The following is a 23,446-nucleotide window of genomic DNA, read 5'->3' on the forward strand; positions in this document are numbered from 1 at the left end:
ATTTTTTACAATTAATTACATTTTCAGAGCATTTAAAAACAGTTTCTTCTCACAACGTGAGCAGGAAGTAGTTTTACCTTCAGTCATTCTGCTAAAGAGAGGAAAAAACTGTTGTGTAGAAAAGGAACAGAAATGATTGTAATGAGCAGCAGAGGCGGGACCAATATTAGGAGGGCTAAAATGCTCCTGGATGGACTCACACAGAAGCTTCCCATCTGAAATAAAGACAGCTTGCTTTAAAGAGGGACTACACACATCAGAAAACGTAACTTCACCCCTAGTCAGGATTTGAAAAATGCTATGAAAGGGCATTGCCCGGAGGCACAGAGCGGCATGGCCAAGTGTGGGAATTTCCATCCCGGGAGGGAGGGGGAGTGGGAGGAGACTGTACCGATGACGTGAAATTGTTCCAGCCCCAGCCAATCACAAGTTTAAAATGCAGTCGCCACAGTTCCACCCACAGGGGGCAGCACTAAGAGGTTTTTAGACCTAGATTCTAGATCTAATCAAGTTTACACAAACATGTCAAAAATGCACAGAAACAGAAATATTGCATTTGTAAAGACCCAATTATGCAGTTTATAAGTGAAAAAAGGTTATGTTGGGGTTTAGTTACTCTTTAAAATGACATTTTGTCCTTTTTAAGCGCAAAAACAAACCATCTGCAGGAACCAACTGAACACAGAGCCTCTGTCACCACACCTGACTCTAACGTAAAACAACGCACCACACCTGACTCTAACATAAAACAACGCACCACACCTGACTCTAACGTAAAACAACGCACCACACCTGACTCTAACGTAAAACAACGCACCACACCTGACTCTAACGTAAAACAACGCACCACACCTGACTCTAACGTAAAACAACGCACCACACCTGACTCTAACGTAAAACAACGCACCACATTTTTGAAACTTACAACAAAACTGAAATAGTCACAATAAAAATCACATCATCCAAAAGGGCTCATTTATCACACGTTAGCTCAGCAAGCGCCTAGCTAACACTTTCACACTAATAAAAGGACATTCAACAAGTTATTCAGTATTAAAAAAATAAACAGTTTAAAAAACAAAGCCTACCTGATTTTAGGAGGAGCTCAGACTCCTAACACGGCGTTGGAGAATATTAAGCTGCCTGCGCTGTTAGCTCGTCCTTTAGCTAAAGCCAGGTCACACAAAAACATCCATCCTGGCATTTTTCCTCCTCTGAATCTGAACGTCTGTTGTTCTATCCGCTCAAACCTCTTCACTTCCAACTTTCCCTACAAAACTATCGAGGAAAATGTGTAAGAAACAGGTAAGAAAGCAAATAAACCGTGTTTATGCTAATGTTCTCAAACCCCGCCCACATACACTCGTGCGTCCTCTCTGATTGGCTGGAGACTGTGGCCTTGAGCAGAACAAAATCAGCCCCGGTTAAAATTGAGGGGGCGTGGTTACACACCTGTCAATCACTCAAGACTTAGCCTTATGGAAAGATTTAGCTTTTTTTAGTGACTTTTAGCCTTTGATTCATTTTAATTTCACAAAATGTGAGGCCATGTACTGAATTTGTGTATATTAACATTTTCAGTGTTAACACAAGAGAGGGCTTCAGCCAGTGTCACCAGTTCAGTCAAAAACCCAGCTGTCTGCTCAAAAAGCAACAGTAACTTAAAAATAGATTAGAAAATTACAATTAAAGTGGATAAAAGTAGAATTTAGGTGGTGGAGATTTAGAGGTTTGTTGACATTAAACTTTATTTCCATTGAAAATGAAATAATAAAAGGTATATTCTAATGAATCTTTGTCTAATAAAGGAAACATTCAGAGCTAAACTTCTCCATCAGTCTGGCATTAAATCGTCTAAAAGGTGAATTAACCAGCTGTGGATTTTAGATCACCAACCAGCTCTAGATCAACATCAACCAGCTGTTTCGTTGCAAACATTTCTTATGAATTAAATGTCGGCTGTAAATAAAAACACCCTGAGAAGGAAATCAACAACAACATAAAAAAGCAAGTTGTTAAAATAAATGAAACAGAAAAGCACAGAATAAATCTAAAATAGATTTGTGTGTTTTTGTCTTTTCACCAAACGGGTTAACGCTCTGACCACCACTTCCTGTTTGGCTCTGAGACCCTCAGCAGGAGTTTTTGTTGTTCTCTTCTGTCCTTTCTGTTGCTTTTTTCTTGTCATCGGTGATCAAACAGCCGGACTTCCGGTCTCTGTGTTTTTCCGGTGTGTTTGTGTCATTCCAGACCGTTAGCGGAATGACGGTTTTATCGTCAGTCTGTGGGACCGGACTCACGTCGGTTTTCATGTTGTTGCGTGTGCTGACATGCGTGAGCAGCGTCACCGTCGGCTGGCCGTTGTTCTCATCTGTCACCACCTCGTGGGAGTCGGTGGCTGGGTTTGTGGGACTTGCGTTGCCGCGACGACGGCAGCAACAGAGTAACCTAGCAATGGGCCGGACAACGGCCCGGTAGAGGCCACGGCGCGCGCTCTCGCTGACGAAGCAGTAGAGCGCTGGGTCAGCCACGCAGTTCAGGGTGGTCAGCATCAGTGACAGGTGATAGTAGTTAAATATACCTGGGAATAAAAACACCAGGTGAGTTCAGGCGTTTTCAGTTTAATCTCCATGTCCCTCCGGGGAAGCGTTACCTTCTATGAAGGCACAGTCCCGCTCCAGCAGCGTCCGGACCAACAGGAAGATGTGATACGGAGAGAAACACACCAGGAAGATGAGAATGGTGCTGCTGACCAGCTGTCTGATCCTCGTCTTCTGATCCGGTTGGGTTCCCGCGCTCCGACCCACCGCTCGGAGGACGCACAGGTAGCTGATCTGAAACGGGAGGAACTAAAACTTTATCGATGACATGAATCTTTTCTACCATCAGAACCAACATTTATTGATTTTAATGCTGGAAGTTCTGGAGAAGGTTCTGATCTTGGTCCCGGGTACCAGACTGGGTTCAGGTGGAAGCCAACGAGCCGTCCAGCTTCTCATCAGAGGAGCTTTTTCATTTCAGGCAGAAAAATGTAGAATCAAGTTTTTAACCAGTAGCTTCAGACTAGTTTACAACTCAAACCCCGCCCTCCCTCCTCAGGGTCATGTCATCCCAGTGACGCCGGCGTCGTACCAACAGGATGGCCAGCGGGAACAGGAAGCCCACGATGAAGCGGTAGTAGTTGATGTCATATTCCCACGGCCGCATGGGGTAGTGCTCGAAGCACACCGACTGGTTGGTCCGATCTGTGCTCAGCTCTTTGTGACGAAAGAAAACCACGCCCACTGCGATCTCCTTGATCCAGACGATGGCGCTGGCGAGCCATGCTGCCTTCATGGAGCGTAGCGCGTTAAACCTGGAGACAGAAACACGCTGAGCAGTTTGTCTCTCAACCCGGACCTACAGGTCCAACAGTCCTGGTTCCGTACCTGAGAGGATGGACGACCGCCAGGTACCGATCCAAGCTGATGCAGCACAGAAAGCCGATACTGATGTAAATGTTCTCGTAGAGAAGGAAACCACATAGCTGGCACAGCCATTCCCTATGGCGCCAGTCATCTCCCTGAAATGATGAAACCGTAGAACAATGGCTGGGTCATGAACTGAGAAGGTTAGAAGATCAGGACCAACTCTCTGAGGAGCAGAAGGAGGTGCTGAGTTACCTGGAAGATGTACTGAAGCCAGAGGGGTAAGGAGGCCAGGTAGAGCAGGTCGGACACGGTGAGGTTGAGCAGATAAACGCCCAGCTCGTTCCTCTGCTTCAGCTGTAGGACGGCGTGGTAGAGCGAGTACAGGTTGGAGGGAACACCAACCTACAGTCACACGAGAACATCCATCTGACTGCTGCTAAAGGCTCTTCATGAGGAACACGATAACAAATTTATTAGTAAAAAGAGGCGTTCCAGTGAGTGGCTTCACTGCAGCTGAGCTCAGACCAATCAGCTGCTTGACTGGACATCTTTAGGGTTTATTAGATCTATAAATCCGCACCAGGTACGTTTTGTTTGAGACTTTTTCACTTGAACTGAAACCATTTGACACATTTCTTTTACTGGTGAAGCAACGTTGGCTCCAAAACCCAAAGTGATGCAACAAAGCGTCACTGCTGCAGTCTAGTTACTAAAGAGGACGTTTGTTAATCAGACTTCCTCCGCTGAGTCCCGCATCTTCATCACTCACCAGCAGGACCAGGATGTAGACGCAGGAGAAGACGTACTGGTGGATCTCATGGCTGATGGTGCAGTTGATCACATCCTTTTCAGACATGTTGGACATGATTACGTCATTCTGAACACCATTCACACAGAACCGATTCAGGGTGGAGATCTTGGTTGTCCTATAATCTGTCCACCCTCATCTTCACCTGGTTCCTGTGAAGAAGAGGAGCTGGTTTAGGAATGCTGTAAAGTCTCTGACACAACAAGTCAGCGACTCGATGTAATCTGCTTTAGCTGACTGGTATAATGAAGCGAACTCAACTGGGATGGTTGTGACAAGCTTTGAGAAAACTCTGGTTGTGATTTGGTGCTATAATTGAGCTTTGTTTCATTTAAATGAATAGAATAGAATAAAATAGAATAGAAGTGAAGTGAAGTGAATAGAATAGAATTGAATTGAGGTGAATAGAATAGAAGTGAAGAGAAGTGAATAGAATAGAATAGAAGTGAAGTGAACAGAATAGAATAGAAGTGAAGAGAAGTGAATAGAATATAATACAATACAATAGAAGTGAAGAGAAGTGAAGAGAAAAGAATAGAATAGAATAGAAGTGAATAGAATAGAACAGAATAGAATAGAATAGAATAGAAGTGAAGTGAAGTGAATAGAATAGAATAGAAGTGAAGTGAACAGAATAGAATAGAAGTGAACAGAACATAACATATCAGAATAGAATTGAATAGAATAGAATTGAATAGAATAGAATAGAATAGAATAGAATAGAAGTGAAGTGAATAGAATAGAAGTGAAGTGAATTGAAGTGAACACAATAGAATAGAAGTGAACAGAATAGAAGTGAATAGAATATAAGTTAACAGAATAGAATAGAATTGAAGTGAATCGAAGCGAAGTGAACAAAATAGAATAGAAGTGAATAGAATAGAATAGAATAGAATAGAATAGAATAGAATAGAATAGAATAGAATAGAATAGAATAGAAGTGAATAGAATAGAAGTGAATAGAATAGAATATAATAGAATAGAACATTTTAGGAGGATTCCAGGTGAGAAGCTACTGAGGGTTTTTTACTTCATTCATAAAGTTGTTTCATGATGGATGTGAAGCGGCAGGAATGATTCGGTTGTTGCAGGAAAGCATTTTGATGTCCTGAAATAACCTGCAGCTTTTCTTTGGCTCAGCTGCATCTTCCCTAATAACAGGCTAGAACTCCTTTAGAACCGCAGACGGAACCGGGATCGCTGTCCTAGTCGGACACAGCAACATTCCTCCAGAGTCTCTTTTAACTCTTTTTCAACCAGAGAAACATTTTATCTGTAACAAATATCTCACATGTTGTCCATTTCACCTGATTTACCTGCCACAGGTGTTCAGGTGAGTCTCTGCTCAGGTGCAAACACACACACACAAACCCCCACTCGTTCTGGTGTCAGAGGTCAAAGTTCAACCCTGAAACTGAAAAGGAATACAGTTAAATAAAAAAAAAGATTTAGAGGGTAAAATCTGTGCATTACAATAAGGACTCCAGAACCGTTTTGTTGGTGAAATTTGAAAAAAAAAATGCATTTTTATTTGAACCGGCTCAATGTTATATATAAATATAATGTTCTACCGGCATATAAACACGAAGCTGATTTAATAGAACCAGGTGTCAGATTAACAGATTAACAGAGATTAGAGCAGAGGGAGCAATTAGACCTGGATGCCAGGATTTAAAGATCCAGGAGGACTAAACTAATCAGCCAGCAAGAGAGAATAACAAAATTAATCTATATATAGATATTTATTTATTTATTTATTTATTTATTTATTTATTTATTTATTTATTTATTTACATACTTTTATAAGGAGGATTAACCCCTTGAGATGAAACATCTCATTTTCACGGGGGTCCTCCATTATTTCAGATCAAGAATGAACAAAAAATCAGATCAGAGATCACAGACACAGGCAGCATTACAACCTCAACACACACACACACACACACACACACACACACACACACACACACACACACACACACACACACACACACACACACACAATGGCTCACACAGCTCAAACCCACCCCCCGAGCACAAACCCCACTACAGACATGAGGTAAAGACAACCTCAGGTCTGAACTAATGAACAAACATGACTGAAAAACAAAAATTAAATATATAAATAACCAGTGAACGCAGAAGTCAAGGAAACACAATTAGTAACAGACAAACGTTCTGAAAATGATCACTCAGGGTTCTGTGAAACATGCTAATGAAGATATGGACCGAAGAGATGAGGGAAGACCTTTCCAATCAAACGGGGCCTTCAAACTAAAAGCATATTTCCCTACCTCTCTTTTAACTCTAGGAACAACAAAAAAGATCTGATCCTTGTGTCTCAGACCGAGAAGTGAGTTGTACCAAATGAAGCTTAAGATAATCAGGGTAGTTAAAATAAAAGCTTTTGACAATAAACCGTCTCCTGGCTGAAGGTGTAAGCCAGGATAAGTGTCCATACATCGCACAACGATGTGCCCTAAAGGGACAACGGAGCACAAAACGGCAAAGACCGTTATACACAACATCTAAAGAGTGCAGACAGGAAGCAGTGGTAAAATAATGTCAGCATAGTCCAAAGTAGGCAGAAGCAGCTGTGTGATTATTCTTCTTCTGATCAGAAAGTTAAAACTTAACAGAACAATAAAGTATTTTTAGCCGAGATTTGAGTTTATGTGTAGTTGCATGGACATGTTTTAAAAGTTAGATCATGATCCAGCCAAACACCTAGCCCTAGGTATTTAAAGGTCTCAGTTGATTCAAGAGGCGAAGCATCGTAAAAACAACGATGAAGGTGTTTTTCACCTGAATCTGTAGCCTTCCTCTGAAACAGTAAGGGATAAGATTTTGTGTTATTAGGTAGACGTTTATTGGCTTGTAGCCACTGCTGAACAGCGTCAAAATCATGTTGTAGGGATACATTTATACCAGAACTGGTTTGCTACAGTAGATAACTGTATCATCAGCATACAGATGTATATTACATTCTGTGCAGCATAAAGGCATGTCATCAACAAAAATAGAGAATAATAAAGGTCCCAGTGAAGAACCTTGAGGGATACCGTTTGCTATACCAGTAAAAGCTGAAAGACTCCCCGTGTACGACACACACACGACGGTCAGTGATGAAGATAAGAGTTGAACCAAAATCAAATCAAATCACTTTTATTGTCACGTCACATGTGCAGGTACACTGGTACAGTACATGTGAGTGAAATTCTTGTGTGCGAGCTTCACAGCAACATAGTTGTGCAAAAATACAGTAATGTAAAAACAAGTAAAATATAAAAATGTCTAATCCAAGTAATAATATATATAGTATGTAAGGTATATACATTACTAAATGTGTGCTAGTATTTTTTTTCTACGTGTGTGCATAGTGTGTACATACATGTTTTACAAATGAATAAAGTAAACAATAAGATAAGAGATATAAAATATACAGTGGTTGGTATGTGTAAAACAGTGGCATTAATGTACAGTATGGAGTGTGTAATGTTGGAGTTTCAGTAGTGAGGGTGAGGTGTCTGCGAAGTGTTCAGCAGTCTGATGGCCTGATGGAAAAAGCTGTCTCTCAGTCTGCTGGTTCTGGACCGGATGCTGCAGAACCTCCTTCCTGATGGAAGTAGTCTGAACAGAGCCTGAACCAGAGTAGAGATGATCTTGAAAGGCCAATAGCTCGCAATTTATCCAGTAATAGGTAGGGATCAACTAGATCGAACGCTTTGGAAGGATCTAAAAAAATGGCACCAGTTCATAGAATATCATTGAAGCTAGAAAATACATCGTTATTGAATTTCATAAGAGCTAGAAAAATGTTTACTGAAGCCAGAGCGGCTGCCATTGAGTTAGTAAGTTATTATCTGAGAGATAGTCATGTAATTGTGTAAAGATTAGTTTTGATATTGGCCTGTAATTGTTCAAAATGTGTGCATCACCTACTTAATGCAAAGGAATGGCTTTAGTACATTTCCAAGCAAAAGGCACTTCACAGGTATCCAATGACATATTAAAAGGCACAGCTAAAGGTGGTGCGATAACGTGATGCAAGTTTGATGAACCTGCTCTCGGTGCCATCAGGGCCCGGACCATCGCTAGAGGAAAGTCTGTCAGTGGCCTGTTGAACTTCCACTGAGGTGACGTGTCTAAAGTTAAATAAGCTAGAACTGGGCTGGCTCTACAGACGAGTTCACTTGAAGAACAAAAGAGTCAGCAGGCGGAGTTTGGGAGAAAAGCAAGCTAAAGGCACTGGAGATCGTAGCTGGATCATTAGTTATTTCATTAACCATCATTTTATTCGAAGCACTAATAGTCTTGCCAGCTAAGGCGTTAACTTTCCTCCAAAGTTGCGTTGGATGACTTAAATCGTTTGTCAGACGGTTTCTATAATAAACAGCTTCGGCATTTCTTGTTTGTGTTGTGCATTTGTTTGGTAAACGTTTGTATTCCGCCTGATCGTTTGTGTTTTTTGTATTTTAGTCCAAGCCCTTTGTTTAAAACGATAAAACAGAAGATTACTCATCAGTTCAGTCCGAGTCCAATAAAACTATTTTGGTCTGATTTATTAATCTTGATTTTATTTAATTATGATTATTATTTTTGGTTATTAGCTAATTTAAAGTTACTTTGAACCCAGATGTGCAGTCACATCAGGATGTTTCAGCAAAACTTCAGGAGTTTATCTTTGGCTCCGCCCACTGCTGTCATTAATGTTCTGTTCTGTTCTAACGGATCCAACCAGAGGAGGACTTACTGTTTTTGGGGCCCGAGGCAACGCCCTGACAAAACTATCTTTATGAATATTCCCAGACAGTGGAACATAAGCAGGACAAGGATGTAGCTGGATGACGTGATTGCTTTACCAGAGGCTGCTGGCACGATGCTCCTTTTACCCGATCACTGACCAGGCAGCAGTAACCATGGCAACAACAGCAGGTTATAAACCAGGCACCGTTGCTGCTGGCCTCCTCACCTCAAACAGGACGTATCTATCACCTCTCAGCTGGTTTCTTATTAGTGATTAAATCTGATCGTAACTGCTCGCTGTGAATCAACCCTTCCAGGATCACAGGGGGTTTGTGGGTAATTGTCCCACAGGGCTTCATCAGTCCCATCAGGAACGTTATTCTGCAGAATCACGATGGTTCTGAGATGATTCAGCTCATGGTGACAGAAACGCTCACACCCTGAGGAAGAGCAGCCTGGGGGGTTAAATCACCCCCGCTCAGTGAGTCGATGCTGGAGCGGCTTCTGCCGAGTCATCAACACCATGAGAAAAAAAAGCTTTTGCTGGTTGTGATGAAGATGACGCTGCAGTCTTCCTCCCTGCTGCTGCAGGCGTTTGGTGTCGCTTTGATTTTTGAAGTTTGGTTTGAAGCTCAGAGAAAAAACGGAAAAACTCCTGAAAGAAAACAGGAACATCTTGGTTTTACAGCCCCCCCAAGAGGCTTTACAACACAGCAGTCATTCACACACCGGTGGTGATGAGCTACATTGTAGCCACAGCTGCCCTGGGACACCACCGCTCCTGACCACCACCCACAGGCAGGGAAGAGCCTTGCCCAAGGGCACAACGACTGTGACAGACTGAGTGGGACTCGAGCCTGCTCTATATTTATTTATGAGTATTTGTTATTATTATTAATAAGCACGGTAATAAACCCAGCCCTGTTCTCAGGCGTATTTAAATAAGATTCAGGGACTGAACTGAACTTCTCCAGATGTTTTCCCCGCCAGATAAACGGTTCGTGTCTGTGAAAGATAAAAACTAGATTTAGATGTTTTAATTTTAAAGCATCATCTCGTTGTCCAGATTACAAATTAATGATATCGCAGAAACACGTCCAGGTTTTACCTTCGCAACTAATTACTTTCACTTTTATTTTGTCAACTTTTCTCTGATTTATGCAAAATGAGACATTGTCCCCAACCAAAATATGTTATTTATTTCATTATTATTGGAGGTAAATGAAGCTTTTTGAGACGGTGTAGTTTCAAGTGTAAAAATGACAGAAATCTAATTGTATTTTTTTGTTTATTAAACATTTTCATATTTATAAATTTGTAAATTCAGTGAGTTTTAAAAGTTTTAGAGAACAAATATCAGTGCTGAAATGATTTAAGGCTGATTTCTGTTCGGGAAACCAGATTGACAAACATTTCTCACATAAAACTGTTAGTTTGGAGCCTTTTTCTGATTATTTTTTCTGATTTTTGTTGCTGTTGTTGTGTAATCTGAGCCCCACCTCTTCACAGTGAGCTCAGAGGTGAAGTTCCTATTGAAGAAGTAATTTTGTTTTTTCTTTGATCTTAATCCCAGAAAACTCCCCAATTCATAGAAAAATTCCATCATTCACTATAAATATTTCTGTTGCGTCTCTATAATCTTGATCAGTCACTGAAGAGGGAATGTTGGGATGAATGGTCTAAAAGGATCACAGCTTCATCGCCTCTATCAATAAAAACCTAGAAGAATTATGAAAATGACTTCACCGCCGAAGCTGCCTCCTCCTCCTGGGAACTCGTCATTATTCCTGCAGCTCATGAATTCATGAATGATTCCCCGTCAGGTCTGAGCTGGATTTACTGTCAGCCACAGAAACAGTTTGTGCTCCTCAGCTGAAGCGATTCGTCATCCATGCATCCAGTTAACAGGAAACACAACTCCAGCCTCTCAGTATCCAGCACACGCATGAATAAAACACATCTGTCCACATGTGCTCAGCACATGTACAGATTTATACCGGCACTTGGGTTTATAATCACAGATGCATAACACACCTTCTGAACATCAGAAACACAAAATTAGACAAAGCCCCAGCAGAAAAGACACAAGTACAAATTGTTGCACAATTGTAAAAACAAATCTAATAAAATTACTTTCTAGAAACTAATAAATATGAAAAACATCTGGAAAAATGTCATTAATAAACACCAAGTATACTTTTAGTCTAATTACTAATTATTTAACTGTAGCTGACATTTGTGATTATTGTTGGGGGCTCGTCCAGGATCTGTGGCTTGGTCTTGGAGTGTCAAGAGTGTAAAGCTGCTGCTAATTATTATTGCATTAGTAATGACGGATTAGATAGATATTTTGAAAAAGTGATGGCTTTATGGGTTGGCATCAACTTCACTGCCTCACATCCTGTTTCCTTATTTGGGATGGATTATGTATTTACGTCATTACTGATGCATTATTCCATTGTTGTGATTAATTATAAACAATTTTCTGATAACGTTTAACTCTTGGGAATTCCTTCCTAATTCCTTGCTGTCGTGAAATTCCACCTGAACCCGTCTGATTTTTTATTTGCTTTTTCTCCAGTTTATTTCCTGAAGGATCGATAAAAGTAATCTGAGTAATCCGTCTTTCTCTGAGTAAATCAGCTGAGATGATGAGTTTTAGATGTAACATCTGAGCACTGAGATGAAAATACGACGTAGTGCCCGTAATGTCATCATCTTGAGTCGGTTCCTTTGAACTGGATGGGGGGGGGGGGGGGGGGGGGGTCTTCAGACAGAATCCAGATTACCTCTAAAATTATTTATTTAGACTCTTAACTGTTGCAGAAATTAGAATCAATGAAATGACTGATTGTATTCATGTTGGGGGTAAACACGTTTCAGTTTGGGAGCGCTCAAAGGTTCTGCTGAACAGGAACAACGTCAGAACCAAAGAACCCGGTCATCTCCTCTAGTGGAACCCGACTCCCTGCTCCCATCTCTGGGAGCTGAGACGACCTTTCATGGATGGATGAGGTTGGTTTACATAACGAGCCGCAGCTCTGGGCCCCGACCCAAACGCTGCTGCAGGATCCAGAACCAAAGCCAGTCTGAAGTAATCATCCTGTCAGCTCTGCTGCAGACGATTTCCTCCTTCGCTAATCCAGTCAGACTCTGGAGAATTCTGACCTCAACGTTCTTCTGATGTTTCAGATGACTGGATCTGATGGAGATTCAGATTTTGTTTTTATACAAATGAAACCTAATTAAACCTCTTTAGATCAGGTTTAATTTGAACCCGTAACTGAACCCGTTTATTCAAAAATTCATTTAGGATCCCAGACAAGCCCCCACTAAGTACTGTAAACACCAGCTTTGGTTCATTTGTCATGGGATGACGGTGGCACAGGAGTTAGGTGCTCGCCTCGCAATCAGAAGGTTGCAGGTTCGAGCCCTGCTCAGTTTGTCACTGCATTGTGTCCATGAGCAAGACACTTAACCCACTTTGCCTGCTGGTGGTGGTCGGAGAGACCGGTGGCTCCAGTGCTCTCAGCCTCTCTGTCAGTGTGCTCCAGGACAGCTGTGGCTACATCGTAGCTCATCACCACCAGGGTGTGAAAGTGTGTACATTGGTGAATGACTGATTGTGTTGTAAAGCGCCTTGGGGGGTCCAGGCAGAGGTGTGGACTCGAGTCAGACGAGTCATTATTTTAATGACTTCTGACTTGGTTTGATAAAATCTATAAAGACTTACGACTTGACTATGACTTGAATGCCAATGACTTGCGACTTGAATCGACTTGCATCTGTTGATGACTTGGGCATATTTGATATTTTAGCAGAAAAGTGGCACGACATGAACAAAAATCACAAGTCATTCTTTGTTCTGGGTTTGATGTACTGCTAAAGGCAGCAGCTGCACTTTCTGCTGTTTGAGTGAATAAACGTGGCTTTATGGAGCTTCAGTTCTGGAATTTGTTTATTATCATCGTCATTAAATTGAAGTTGGACAGATGGCTTTATTATGACTTGAAAATTCAAAGTTAAGGACTTGGACTTGACTTGGACGTCCACATCATTGACTTTGGACTTGACTTGGACTTGGTTGTCTTGGACTTGGACTTTAACGGACGTTAAGTGTCTTGCTCATAGACGTCTAACCTTCATTCGTCCTTAACTCTGGTGAATCTGAGCTGTTCTAAAAGTTTTCTGCTGCAGTTTAAAGTTTTTATAACAAAAAAATCAACAACTTCATCATCTGGAAAGACTTGTGAATTGCAAAGCAGTGACTTGGTCACAGCTCTGGTCCCAGGACTCTAGAAGGCTCTACTTTAGTAACTGTAGTTCTTCTCATGCAGAATCGAACTGAAACAAACCTGACCACGAGCAGAGAGAACGAGAAGTGAGACCGTTGACGTCTGAAATGTATTTCTGCACATGAATGTTCATCGCATCTGATCCTGGAGCGCAGGAAACACCTCAGCATTCTAAAGATGGCTGCCGTTAAAGTAACAAAGGATCAGCTGAGCGGCTGGTTCTAGGAACGGCTTGATCAGGACAAAACGTTTAACCTTCATTAATCCTCAACTCTGGTGAACCTGAGCTGTTCCAAACGGTTTTCAGCTGCAGTTTAAAGTTTTTATAACAAAAACAAAATCAAAAACTTCATCAACTAGACCCTACAGAGAAGTTTTACCCATAATACAAAGCGGTGGTAGCAGCTGTCAGCAAGGTGGTGGAGGGCTGATGGTTTGGGCTACAGGACTCCAGGAACTCCTCTGAGTTCATAAACAACAGAATCGTGATCCAGCCTCAGGGCTGCAACAGAACCACCAGGCTGCAGTGGTTCATCAGAGTCCAGACCATATAATGGTGAGACATTCAGAATGTCTGCAGAAGCTCAAAGAACTGAAGCAGCTTTTTACAGAAGAGTGGATCAGAACTCCTCCAGAACCAGCAGGAGTTCCTGCTACTGAAGGAGGTTCTGTTGAACCATCAGGTGGACTAGCACCTTAACTCGGTGGTTCCGTCTTGTTTTCTTGAACAGATTAAAACAAACACGAACATCTGCAGCTGATCTGAAACTGAGCAGAAGTTCAGTCTGAGCTCTCCATCTGATGGTTGCACAAATGGAATTCCATCTGGAAGTTCTCAACTTCGGAATTAGATTTTTTTTTTTTTGCCTAATCATCAGAAATGTAATTTTGAAAAATGCTTCTGTTGATTCTCGAGTCAGTATCGGTACCTCTCTGGATCTTTGTATGTCTTATTCTGAGCTTTAAATGTTCTCAACAACAAAAAAGATTGCTTTATCATTTCCTCTGAGAGTAACAGGAAGTCTGAGGAGGAGACGGTCTGGGCTGATCTGTGGAGTCAAGTTTGACCCATCATCTCAACAGAACCTGACAGAACATCAGCCTCTGAGACTGAAGATAAATATCTCCACATCTCCTGCAGGTCACCATGACAACAGGAGGTTGGACCTCACGTCCAGAGCCGAACCAGGAACACGTTCTGATCTGAATAAAACATGAAGCCAGCGGTTCTGCTGCAGCACCTCAGGAGATGAAAGTCCAGGAAATGATTCCGTTGGTTCCGATCAGTCATCAGTCCCGTCCCGAACCACCGGGGTCCAGGAAAACAGCGCAGGTGCTGATCAGAACCCAGACCCGCGGATTAAAAGAGTCAAAACCAGCAGCTGCTCAGGAATTAAATCCTGAATTGTTTCTTCAATCCTGATCAGGATGAATTCAGACTCCAAACTTCTCCGGAAACTTCAATCAGATGAAAAAGGGAAGAAGGAGTACTCACCGGGTGGTTCCGCTCCGGCAGCCCGCGTCAAACTGTGCGCCACCTCTGCATGTCTGCGCATCAGTGAGCCGCCGCAGCCACGTGTTCCGCACATTCAGGACGTCACTCCAGCCTCCTCAGACGCAAACAGAACATCAAAACTAAACTGAGACCAAACTATAAATAACCCGAAACTTCCGGTAGAATAAAAACTGTTTAATATAAATGATCTCAAACCTTTTTTCTTCTTCTTTCATTTCAATCAACGGATTATTAATCCTTTAGATTAAACCTGAATTCATAGATCTGGAAGTATGGAACTCCCTGAGTGACACACTGGGGTAAACGGCTCACGTAGTGACGTCACAAGACAGAAGTGGGTTAGCTAAGATGGTTAATCAATTAGTTAATATGGCCCTTAACAACTAGACTAAATGGTTTGCATGTCCGGTTGAAAACAAGAAAGTACAAAAAATGTTGAAAGCACAAAAAAAGAGCAAAATGAGACAGAAATCCGAAATAAAATCCATCTACTGAGCATTAAAAGCATTCCTGAATAAAACACTTTCAAGATTGAATTTGAAAAGGTCACAGATTACGCTTCAAATGAACAGCCTCAGTTTAGAGATAGAGACTGACTGAACGAGCTAACGGCTAACAGCTGCCCGCCCATGCAAAATTAAAGCAGAGCAGCAATAAATGATAAATATATTGTTGTAACAACACCGTTTTATGTTCTTACACATTTATACAAACGTAATAAATCGGTTTGTTAACAAAGTTAAACAAACATGAATGGATGATTAATTCTGACAAACTTCTACACAAGCTGGATAAACCATCACACCTCTGCCGCCGTGCTTCAAGGCTGATCTGAAATCAGTAAGAATACGAATCTTTGGGCTTGCTTCAGGTTCTGAGATTTTTCTGAAGCATCTTCTACTTCACTCTGCTGTGTGTGTGTGTGTGTGTGGGGGGGGGGGGGTCTGGTATTCCATTGAGGTTAGGGTTAGTCACAAGGGTAAGTCGGGCTTTCAGTCTGAAGGTTCTGACTTCCTGTCAGCCAGTTTTTTTTTTTTACTTCCTAACGTCGGTCTCTCTGCTGTTAATCCAGCTTACATGAACGTTTTACCTCAAATGTCACTTCCTGTTCATCATCTGGTTTATTTGGAACTAAATAAATGCAGCTGTTTGCACATTCTGGCTAAACGTGTCTGCATAAGACCTGGTTTAAGTCTGAGCTCACGCGTTGTCCTGGTATGACCTTTAACCTGTAGAGTCTGAGATGGAGCCCGCATGTCTCTGACCTGGAGACATCACAGCAGGACCTGAACGTTTCCGATCAGCTGCTTTCTGGTAAAGCCGGATTTACAGAATTATAACAACGTTTTATTTTGGTTAAAATCTTCCAGATTTACTATTTTAAACACATTTCTGACACCAAACACAACAAAAAGTTCAGGTTTATACGTCTTTATTAACACAAAGCTTTTTATTTCAGCAGAAACAAACTAGTTTTTCAGCAGTTTTCACATCACAAAACTCCCATCATGCACCTCACCTCGGGTCGGAAAACGCTGCGACGTTAAAAACAGCTACAACACCGGTGTTACAGTGGAATCAGTTACAGGAACTTCTTTTTGGTATCGATATCTGCAACAACTCTAAAGTCCTCTAAAATTCCAGCAGTTAAAAACACTAAAAGCAAAATAATTTATTTGCATATTAATGAGATTTGTGTGCAGAAAGAGTCAAACTTCATCTCCAGTGTTCCGGCTCGTTGTTTCAGGTTTTCCTGTCAGTTTTGGGATTAAAAACAGATCAACGGAGGACGTTTCTCCGTTCGCTGTAGGGATTAAAGTCTGACTGACGGATTAACGGAAAACCAGTTCTGAGATTGTTGGAATTATCTAAAATTACTGAAGATTTTAAGCATTTTATTAGATAATCCTGAGGGATTAAATTAGCTGGATTACTTTAAAAACTAACGCTTGTTTCATTCACCGTGTGGATGTGAAGCTCAAGAACAGAACCGGGTCAGAACCATCAACAGAGATGAAACCCGATCAAGCTGCTGAATTATTCAGTAGCTTTTATTCTCGGTAATTGAGGTTTAGCTTCGGTCAGCGACGGAGGAAAAGTTCAGCCAGATTACCGTAAACTTTGATGCGGTTCGAAGTCCGGCTGAAACGGGTCAGCAGCAGAACCGAGTCGAGATTCGTTTTGTTAATTTGTGAGAAAAAATTTGAAAAGGTTTAAAAGAGATGATTTAAACACACACGCACACACACACACACACACACACACACACACACACACACACACACGCACGCACGCACGCACGCACACACACACGCACGCACGCACGCACACACACACACACACACACACACACACACACGCACGCACGCACGCACGCACACACGCACAAACACACACACACACACACGCACACACACGTTCTTGTGGCATACAGCGTGTGTTTTAAGTCCAAAAGGTCGGTAGGAGAAGCCTTCTCTGAGTGTGTGTGTGTGTGTGTGTGTGTGTGTGTGTGTGTGTGTGTGTGTGTGTGTGTGTGTGTGTGTGTGTGTGTGTGTGTGTGTGTGTGTGACTAGTAGTGTTGGCTCGACTCGAGCAGTTTCCCGTAAAGTGTCGTGAGCGCTGCATGCTGGGACAGAAGCTAAAGATGGAGAGCCGTAATTTAGCAGGGAGGGGCCCCTCCATCCCACTCCTGTTCATCTCCTCCTCCTCCTCCTCGTGCTCCTCCTCCTCCTCCTCGTGCTCCTCCTCCTCCTCCTCGTGCTCCCGTTTCTCTCCTTCTGGCTTGTTTTCCAGTGTTTGTTCCCACAACAAAATAAAGGGAATGATACATTCAGCTGCTGCTGTCTTCTCTCAGAGTTCCAGGTCGTAGACGGGCCCGGTGCTAGTGTTTATGAGCAGCTGCAGTCCACCTCCTGTCAGCTGACTGAAGGTTCTGATGTACACGAGGTCCTGCTGGACCCGGTAGTGTCGACATGAGTTAATTCAATTTAAGCAGGTTGGTTTCCAGGTTTTAGACCCGGCCCAGAACACAGACAGGGTTCTGGTTATTGGGCTTGAAGCAGCAAACTCTTTATTCCAGTCTTTAGACCCGGCCCATGCAGCATTTAGACACAGCCATACTCATACCAGACGGTCTGGGGGTCGTTGTTCGGGTCGGGCGAGGCTGGTGTGCTCTTGGGTCGCTCCACTGACCCAGTCCGCGTTCTGTCACTGTCTTTGTTAGGGTGGGAGGAGTCTCCTGAACACCCCTCCCTCAGGGCACTGGCCCGCTCCGAGGCTTCTTCATGCTGCATGGCCCTGACGGGGATCACCATGGCAACCTCGCCCCTGTGGCCATTGCGGGAGGCGGTAGTCCGCCCCCTCTCGGCGTGTCTCTCCGTCTGCAGGCTGAGAGATGTCGAGTGTTGGATCGGCAGGTTCAGGTTTTCGTCTGGACTGCTGAAGCGAGCAGACAGCGGCCGCTCACTGCTGGTAGCCACGCCCCCTTGTCGCCGAGCCACATTCTCAACCTGGGTGGGAGTGGCTTCGTTTCCACGGTAACTGTCTGGTCCATTTGAGTGCAGAAGATCAGCGGAGGCCAGGCTGAAGGCTCTGCTCAGTGATTGGCCGGTTCTCTGGGTGACGGGCTGGCTGGAGGCGGGTGATTGGCCCACGGGCTGACGGGGCGAAGGCTTCACGCTCTGACCAGGCCTCTGATTGGACGACTGGACAGTGGGTGTGACATAGCTAGTGGGTGTCACCTGGTCTCTGCCAGTGGGGGCTGAGGGGGCGGGGCTTCTGGTGAAATAATCCGTCATCAAGTCATCTGTGCTTCCTGTTGAGAGCTGCAGAGAAATGAAAAAAAAAAATTTGAATAAAAAATAAAAGGTTTTGTGGGCGGGGCTTTCTCGATGGGGCAGGGTCAGACGTGATGTAATGTTGGTATTTTAGATGTTACCGTTTATTCCTCACCAGTGGTGCCACGGACCAAACATCTCCTGGTTCGGATCATATCACCGTTTTCCGTCACGGATCGGATCGCTTTGCTCTCTCTCTTTACTTTGTTGAACATTTTCAGCTAAATGTGCAACTTGCCATAAAAGCAGGAGTTACAGAGAGGTCTGACAGCTGATTAAATGACAAATGGCTTGCCCTACATAGACGTGTTTGTGTTCAGCTGTCACCTTTCTGATGCGCTGTTTACTTTCCCTTCGTCCTCTTGTACAGATTTGTCCCTAACAACATGTACAGGTCCCGCCATGTTTATGTTAGGGTTAAGGCTGTTTCACACACACACACACACCCCCAGCGATCGGAGGCGTGTGTGTGCGGCGCCGCCGGAGGCGTGTTCATTCTTGGTGTTTGTATCATCACTGCATTTTACAGGGGAGCCAAAATGCGACCTAAACGGTTTTTCAAGCTCCTCCCCTCCCCCGTCATGACCATCTGTGAACAGGCAGCGCCTCCGCCCTCCACGTGACGACCCACGCGTGCCAAACCGTAGAGAGAGATCCGGACGGATTACGGATCAGTGATGATCCGTTGCACCTCTATTCCTCACGGTTGTGACTGAATTTGTCAAGCAGCACAAACACCAGCCTAGGGCTGGGGTTGACCTTTGACCTGTCAGGTTACCTTGTGGAACCAGCCTGGTTCTGTAGATGTTAGGGGTCACAGTTGAGGTCTTACCACTGGAGGAGACTTCAGGTTGCTCTCCTGCAGGAACTGCTCCAGCGTCACCATCTCACTTCCAGGAGAAGACGGTCGGGGTTTGGTTCGGACTCCGCCTCCTCGCTGTGGCTGAGCTCTCTGTGGGGCATGGTCATAAGGGAGGGTGGAGCTGCGTGACAGGCTCTGTTGTGATTGGCTGAGGCCCATGACATCATCGCTGGAGAGGCTGGCAGAGCGAGGCTGATGATCTGAGTTAGAATTAGCGGGTTAAGTTATGGATCCCATCAGTGGTCGGTACCGGACCTCAGAACACTCACCTCTAGCGGCGACCGGTGAGTTGGAGCTTGAGGTGTTGTGACTGAAATCTGCCGAGCCGGGCCGACCTCCTGCGTTGCCGTGGGAACCAAAGACAGAGTCAAAGGCGGCGAGGCGAGGGTCTTCATCAAACAGACCTAGGATGTTCGAGCAGCATCATGAATCCTGAGTTCTTGCTGCCTTTTAGAACCCACCTCATGTTTAGCTGGACCTACCTCTGGGCCTGCGGTTCTGACCCGCTCTGGTGGGACCCACAGATGACTGGTGGTTTGGGGTGGAGCTCAGGCGGTTCCCTTGGGTCAGAACTGGGGGTGAAAACCAGAATCCAGCCGAGCCAGAGATTAGATGTTTTTTAGATTCAGAACGTAAACACTGATGAAATCCTCTGGTTTAAACCAACGATTTCACCAAGAGCTAAACCAGAAACCGGACCTTCAGGACTTCAGAACCACCCTGATCCTTTTACAGGACCTACAGTGGGGCAAAAAAGTATTTAGTCAGCCACCGATTGTGCAAGTTCTCCCACTTAAAATGATGACAGAGGTCAGTAATTTACATCATAGGTACACTTCAACTGTGAGAGACAGAATGTGAAAAAAAATCCATGAATTCACATGGCAGGATTTTTAAAGAATTTATTTGTAAATCAGGGTGGAAAATAAGTATTTGGTCACTTCAAACAAGGAAAATCTCTGGCTCTCACAGACCTGTAACGTCTTCTGTAAGAAGCTTTTCTGTCCTCCACTCGTTACCTGTATTAATGGCACCTGTTTGAACTCATTATCTGTATAAAAGACACCTGTCCACAGCCTCAAACAGTCAGACTCCAAACTCCACTATGGCCAAGACCAAAGAGCTTTCGAAGGACACCAGGAAAAGAATTGTAGACCTGCACCAGACTGGGAAGAGTGAATCTACAATAGGCAAGCAGCTTGGTGTGAAAAAATCAACTGTGGGAGCAATGATCAGAAAATGGAAGACATACAAGACCACTGATAATCTCCCTCGATCTGGGGCTCCACGCAAGATCTCATCCCGTGGGGTCAAAATGATCATGAGAACGGTGAGCAAGAATGCCAGAACCACACGGGGGGACCTGGTGAATGACCTAGAGAGAGCTGGGACCACAATAACAAAGGTCACCATCAGTAACACACTACAACGACAGGGAATCAAATCCTGCAGTGCCAGACGTGTTCCGCTGCTGAAGCCAGTGCATGTCCAGGCCCGTCTGAAGTTTGCCAGAGAGCACATGGATGATACAGCAGAGGATTGGGAGAATGTCATGTGGTCAGATGAAACCAAAGTAGAACTTTTTGGTATAAACTCAACTCGTCGTGTATGGAGGAAGAAGAATACTGAGTTGCATCCCAAGAACACCGTACCTACTGTGAAGCATGGGGGTGGAAACATCATGCTTTGGGGCTGTTTTTCTGCTAAGGGGACAGGACGACTGATCCGTGTTAAGGACAGAATGAATGGGGCCATGTATCGTGAGATTCTGAGCCAAAACCTCCTTCCATCAGTGAGAGCTTTGAAGATGAAACGTGGCTGGGTCTTCCAACACGACAATGATCCCAAACACACCGCCCGGGCAACAAAGGAGTGGCTCCGTAAGAAGCATTTGAAAGTCCTGGAGTGGCCTAGCCAGTCTCCAGACCTCAACCCCATAGAAAATCTGTGGAGGGAGTTGAAAGTCCGTGTTGCTCGGCGACAGCCCCAAAACATCACTGCTCTCGAGAAGATCTGCATGGAGGAATGGGCCAAAATACCAGCTACTGTGTGTGCAAACCTGGTAAAGACCTATAGTAATCGTTTGACCTCTGTTATTGCCAACAAAGGTTATGTTACAAAGTACTGAGTTGAATTTTTGTTATTGACCAAATACTTATTTTCCACCCTGATTTACAAATAAATTCTTTAAAAATCCTGCCATGTGAATTCATGGATTTTTTTCCACATTCTGTCTCTCACAGTTGAAGTGTACCTATGATGAAAATTACTGACCTCTGTCATCATTTTAAGTGGGGGAACTTGCACAATCGGTGGCTGACTAAATACTTTTTTGCCCCACTGTGTGTATTTAGTTTTCTTCAGTCCAGTACCAGAAGGAGCTGAGCTGCCCTGACCTTTGACCTGCTAGCAGGCTCATAGACGTTTAATGGCAGTCTCAAACCTGATCTCTCACCTGCTCCGTCCTCGCCGTTGACGCTCTCTCTGCTGCTTTTAGGAGTGCTGCTGCAGTAAACGCCCCGCCCCCTGTCAGTCAAACCTGTGGACCAATCACAGAGCATTAAGGAAGTGCTGTGATTATGGTGTGTGACGGTGTGGCAGAGTGCAGGGCCAGAAACACGGAGCCGCTGTGAGCATTAGTGATGAAAGCAAAGCAAGCAGGTTTGATCTGGTTTCATCTTACAGATGTTTGTTTGTTTGTTTGTGTCACATCTGTTCACCTGAAACCAAGAAATCAGCCCGGAACCGATCAGGGTCGGAGACTCCACATCCGCCTTAGCCTCATTATCTCTGATGCACGCGCGCACACACACACACACGCACACACACGCGCGCGCACGCACGCACAAGCAAGCACACAACCACTACTTACTATTAAAACTGTCCGGAAACATGCAGCTCTCTGTGTGTGTGTGTGTGTGTGTGTGTGTGTGTGTGTGTGTGTGTGTGTGTGTTGAGATGTCAGTGAGGTTTGATGTGATAGGAGATGATGATGATGAAGATGAGGAGGGGGATTTTAGAAAACTCCGTTGGCAGAGAGTAGCGGCCTGCTGATGATGTCAGCTGTGATGTCAGAGGACGACCAAAACCGCAGGCGTCTGGTGAGAGAGAGGGAAGGACGGGAGGAGGAGGAGGAGGAGGAGGAGGAGAGGAGGAGCTTGTCCTGACTTTTACTGCGGAGGAAACTTAAACGTTTGGGAGGAGGAGGAGGAGCTGAGATGGAAGGAGAGGAAGAGAGAAGTGAAGAAAATGAAAAATTACAGAAAATGAATGAAAGAAAACAAAGTTACTGATGAGTCCAGTCCAGACATGCAGAAGAACCAGTCAGAACCGCCAAAACCCAAAATCTGGGCTCAGCTTAAACACGATGAAGACGAGGATTTCTGTTAAGTTCAGTGATATTTATAAATAACTTCCATGTTTCATAACTCAGTGATCCAAACGGGTCCAACATGGAGGTTCTGGACAGAACCGTTCACTCAAACCAGCTGTGAGTTAAAGTCGGGCCTCAAAAGGAACAGAAAACAAACTTTCAGCGCCAGTGGTTCTGATCCAGTCTGATGTGATATTTTACAGAACCGGGAAGGTTCTGATCCAACAGGACTTCACATGAATGACTGAGTTTAGACACCAGCAGGTTCTGGTCCAGATCAGGGGTTCTGACACCAAACAAAGACTATAGATGCTAAATGTTTATCAGATCGCGGCCCACCCTGTTGTATCAGAACCCGTCCTGATCGCCACCAAACTACAAGCACACCGCTGACAGGTGTGTGTGTGTGTGTTGTTAATTCTGCTATAACACACAGGCCGTGTTCGAGTTGAGCAGCGCCTCGCCTGGAAAACAGACGAGAGCAGACGTAGGCAGCAGGGGGCGTGGCTGAACGTCGGCGTTTACGTCGGACAGATTTCCCTACATGTGTAGCTCGCGGGTGACGATGGGAGAAGATATCACGTTAGCGTTCACACTTGT

General features: G+C 44.1%; 2 protein-coding genes across 5 annotated transcripts in view; both read right to left on the bottom strand.

Moving 5' to 3' along the window:
* Nucleotides 1-15,513, bottom strand: part of LOC107391706 (ovarian cancer G-protein coupled receptor 1) — a 26,329-nt gene extending 10,816 nt beyond the window's left edge. For both annotated transcript variants that reach the window (XM_070547125.1, XM_070547124.1), the window contains exons 1-8: nucleotides 14,755-15,513; nucleotides 5,535-5,632; nucleotides 4,180-4,370; nucleotides 3,663-3,812; nucleotides 3,429-3,562; nucleotides 3,133-3,355; nucleotides 2,654-2,834; nucleotides 1,089-2,581 (exon numbers count right to left, since the gene is read on the bottom strand). In XM_070547125.1, coding sequence (XP_070403226.1) covers nucleotides 2,133-2,581; nucleotides 2,654-2,834; nucleotides 3,133-3,355; nucleotides 3,429-3,562; nucleotides 3,663-3,812; nucleotides 4,180-4,275 — 1,233 coding nt within the window. In that variant the 5' untranslated portion in view covers nucleotides 4,276-4,370; nucleotides 5,535-5,632; nucleotides 14,755-15,513 and the 3' untranslated portion in view covers nucleotides 1,089-2,132. The remainder of the gene's footprint in view (nucleotides 1-1,088; nucleotides 2,582-2,653; nucleotides 2,835-3,132; nucleotides 3,356-3,428; nucleotides 3,563-3,662; nucleotides 3,813-4,179; nucleotides 4,371-5,534; nucleotides 5,633-14,754) is intronic.
* A 677-nt stretch (nucleotides 15,514-16,190) lies between these two features.
* ccdc88c (coiled-coil domain containing 88C) overlaps nucleotides 16,191-23,446 on the bottom strand; it is a 36,389-nt gene continuing 29,133 nt past the window's right edge. For 2 of the 3 annotated variants that reach the window (XM_070547117.1, XM_070547116.1), the window contains 5 exons: nucleotides 21,929-22,012; nucleotides 19,956-20,045; nucleotides 19,743-19,877; nucleotides 19,444-19,673; nucleotides 16,191-18,599 (listed from right to left, as the gene is read on the bottom strand). In XM_070547117.1, the coding sequence (XP_070403218.1) occupies nucleotides 17,880-18,599; nucleotides 19,444-19,673; nucleotides 19,743-19,877; nucleotides 19,956-20,045; nucleotides 21,929-22,012 (1,259 nt within the window). In that variant the 3' untranslated portion in view covers nucleotides 16,191-17,879. Of the gene's footprint in view, nucleotides 18,600-19,443; nucleotides 19,674-19,742; nucleotides 19,878-19,955; nucleotides 20,046-21,928; nucleotides 22,013-22,381; nucleotides 22,687-23,446 lie in introns of those variants that run through there. The other variant, XM_070547118.1, reaches the window with a different exon arrangement.

The sequence above is a fragment of the Nothobranchius furzeri genome, chromosome 18 (genome assembly GCF_043380555.1).
Source record: "Nothobranchius furzeri strain GRZ-AD chromosome 18, NfurGRZ-RIMD1, whole genome shotgun sequence".
NCBI lineage: Eukaryota > Metazoa > Chordata > Actinopteri > Cyprinodontiformes > Nothobranchiidae > Nothobranchius > Nothobranchius furzeri.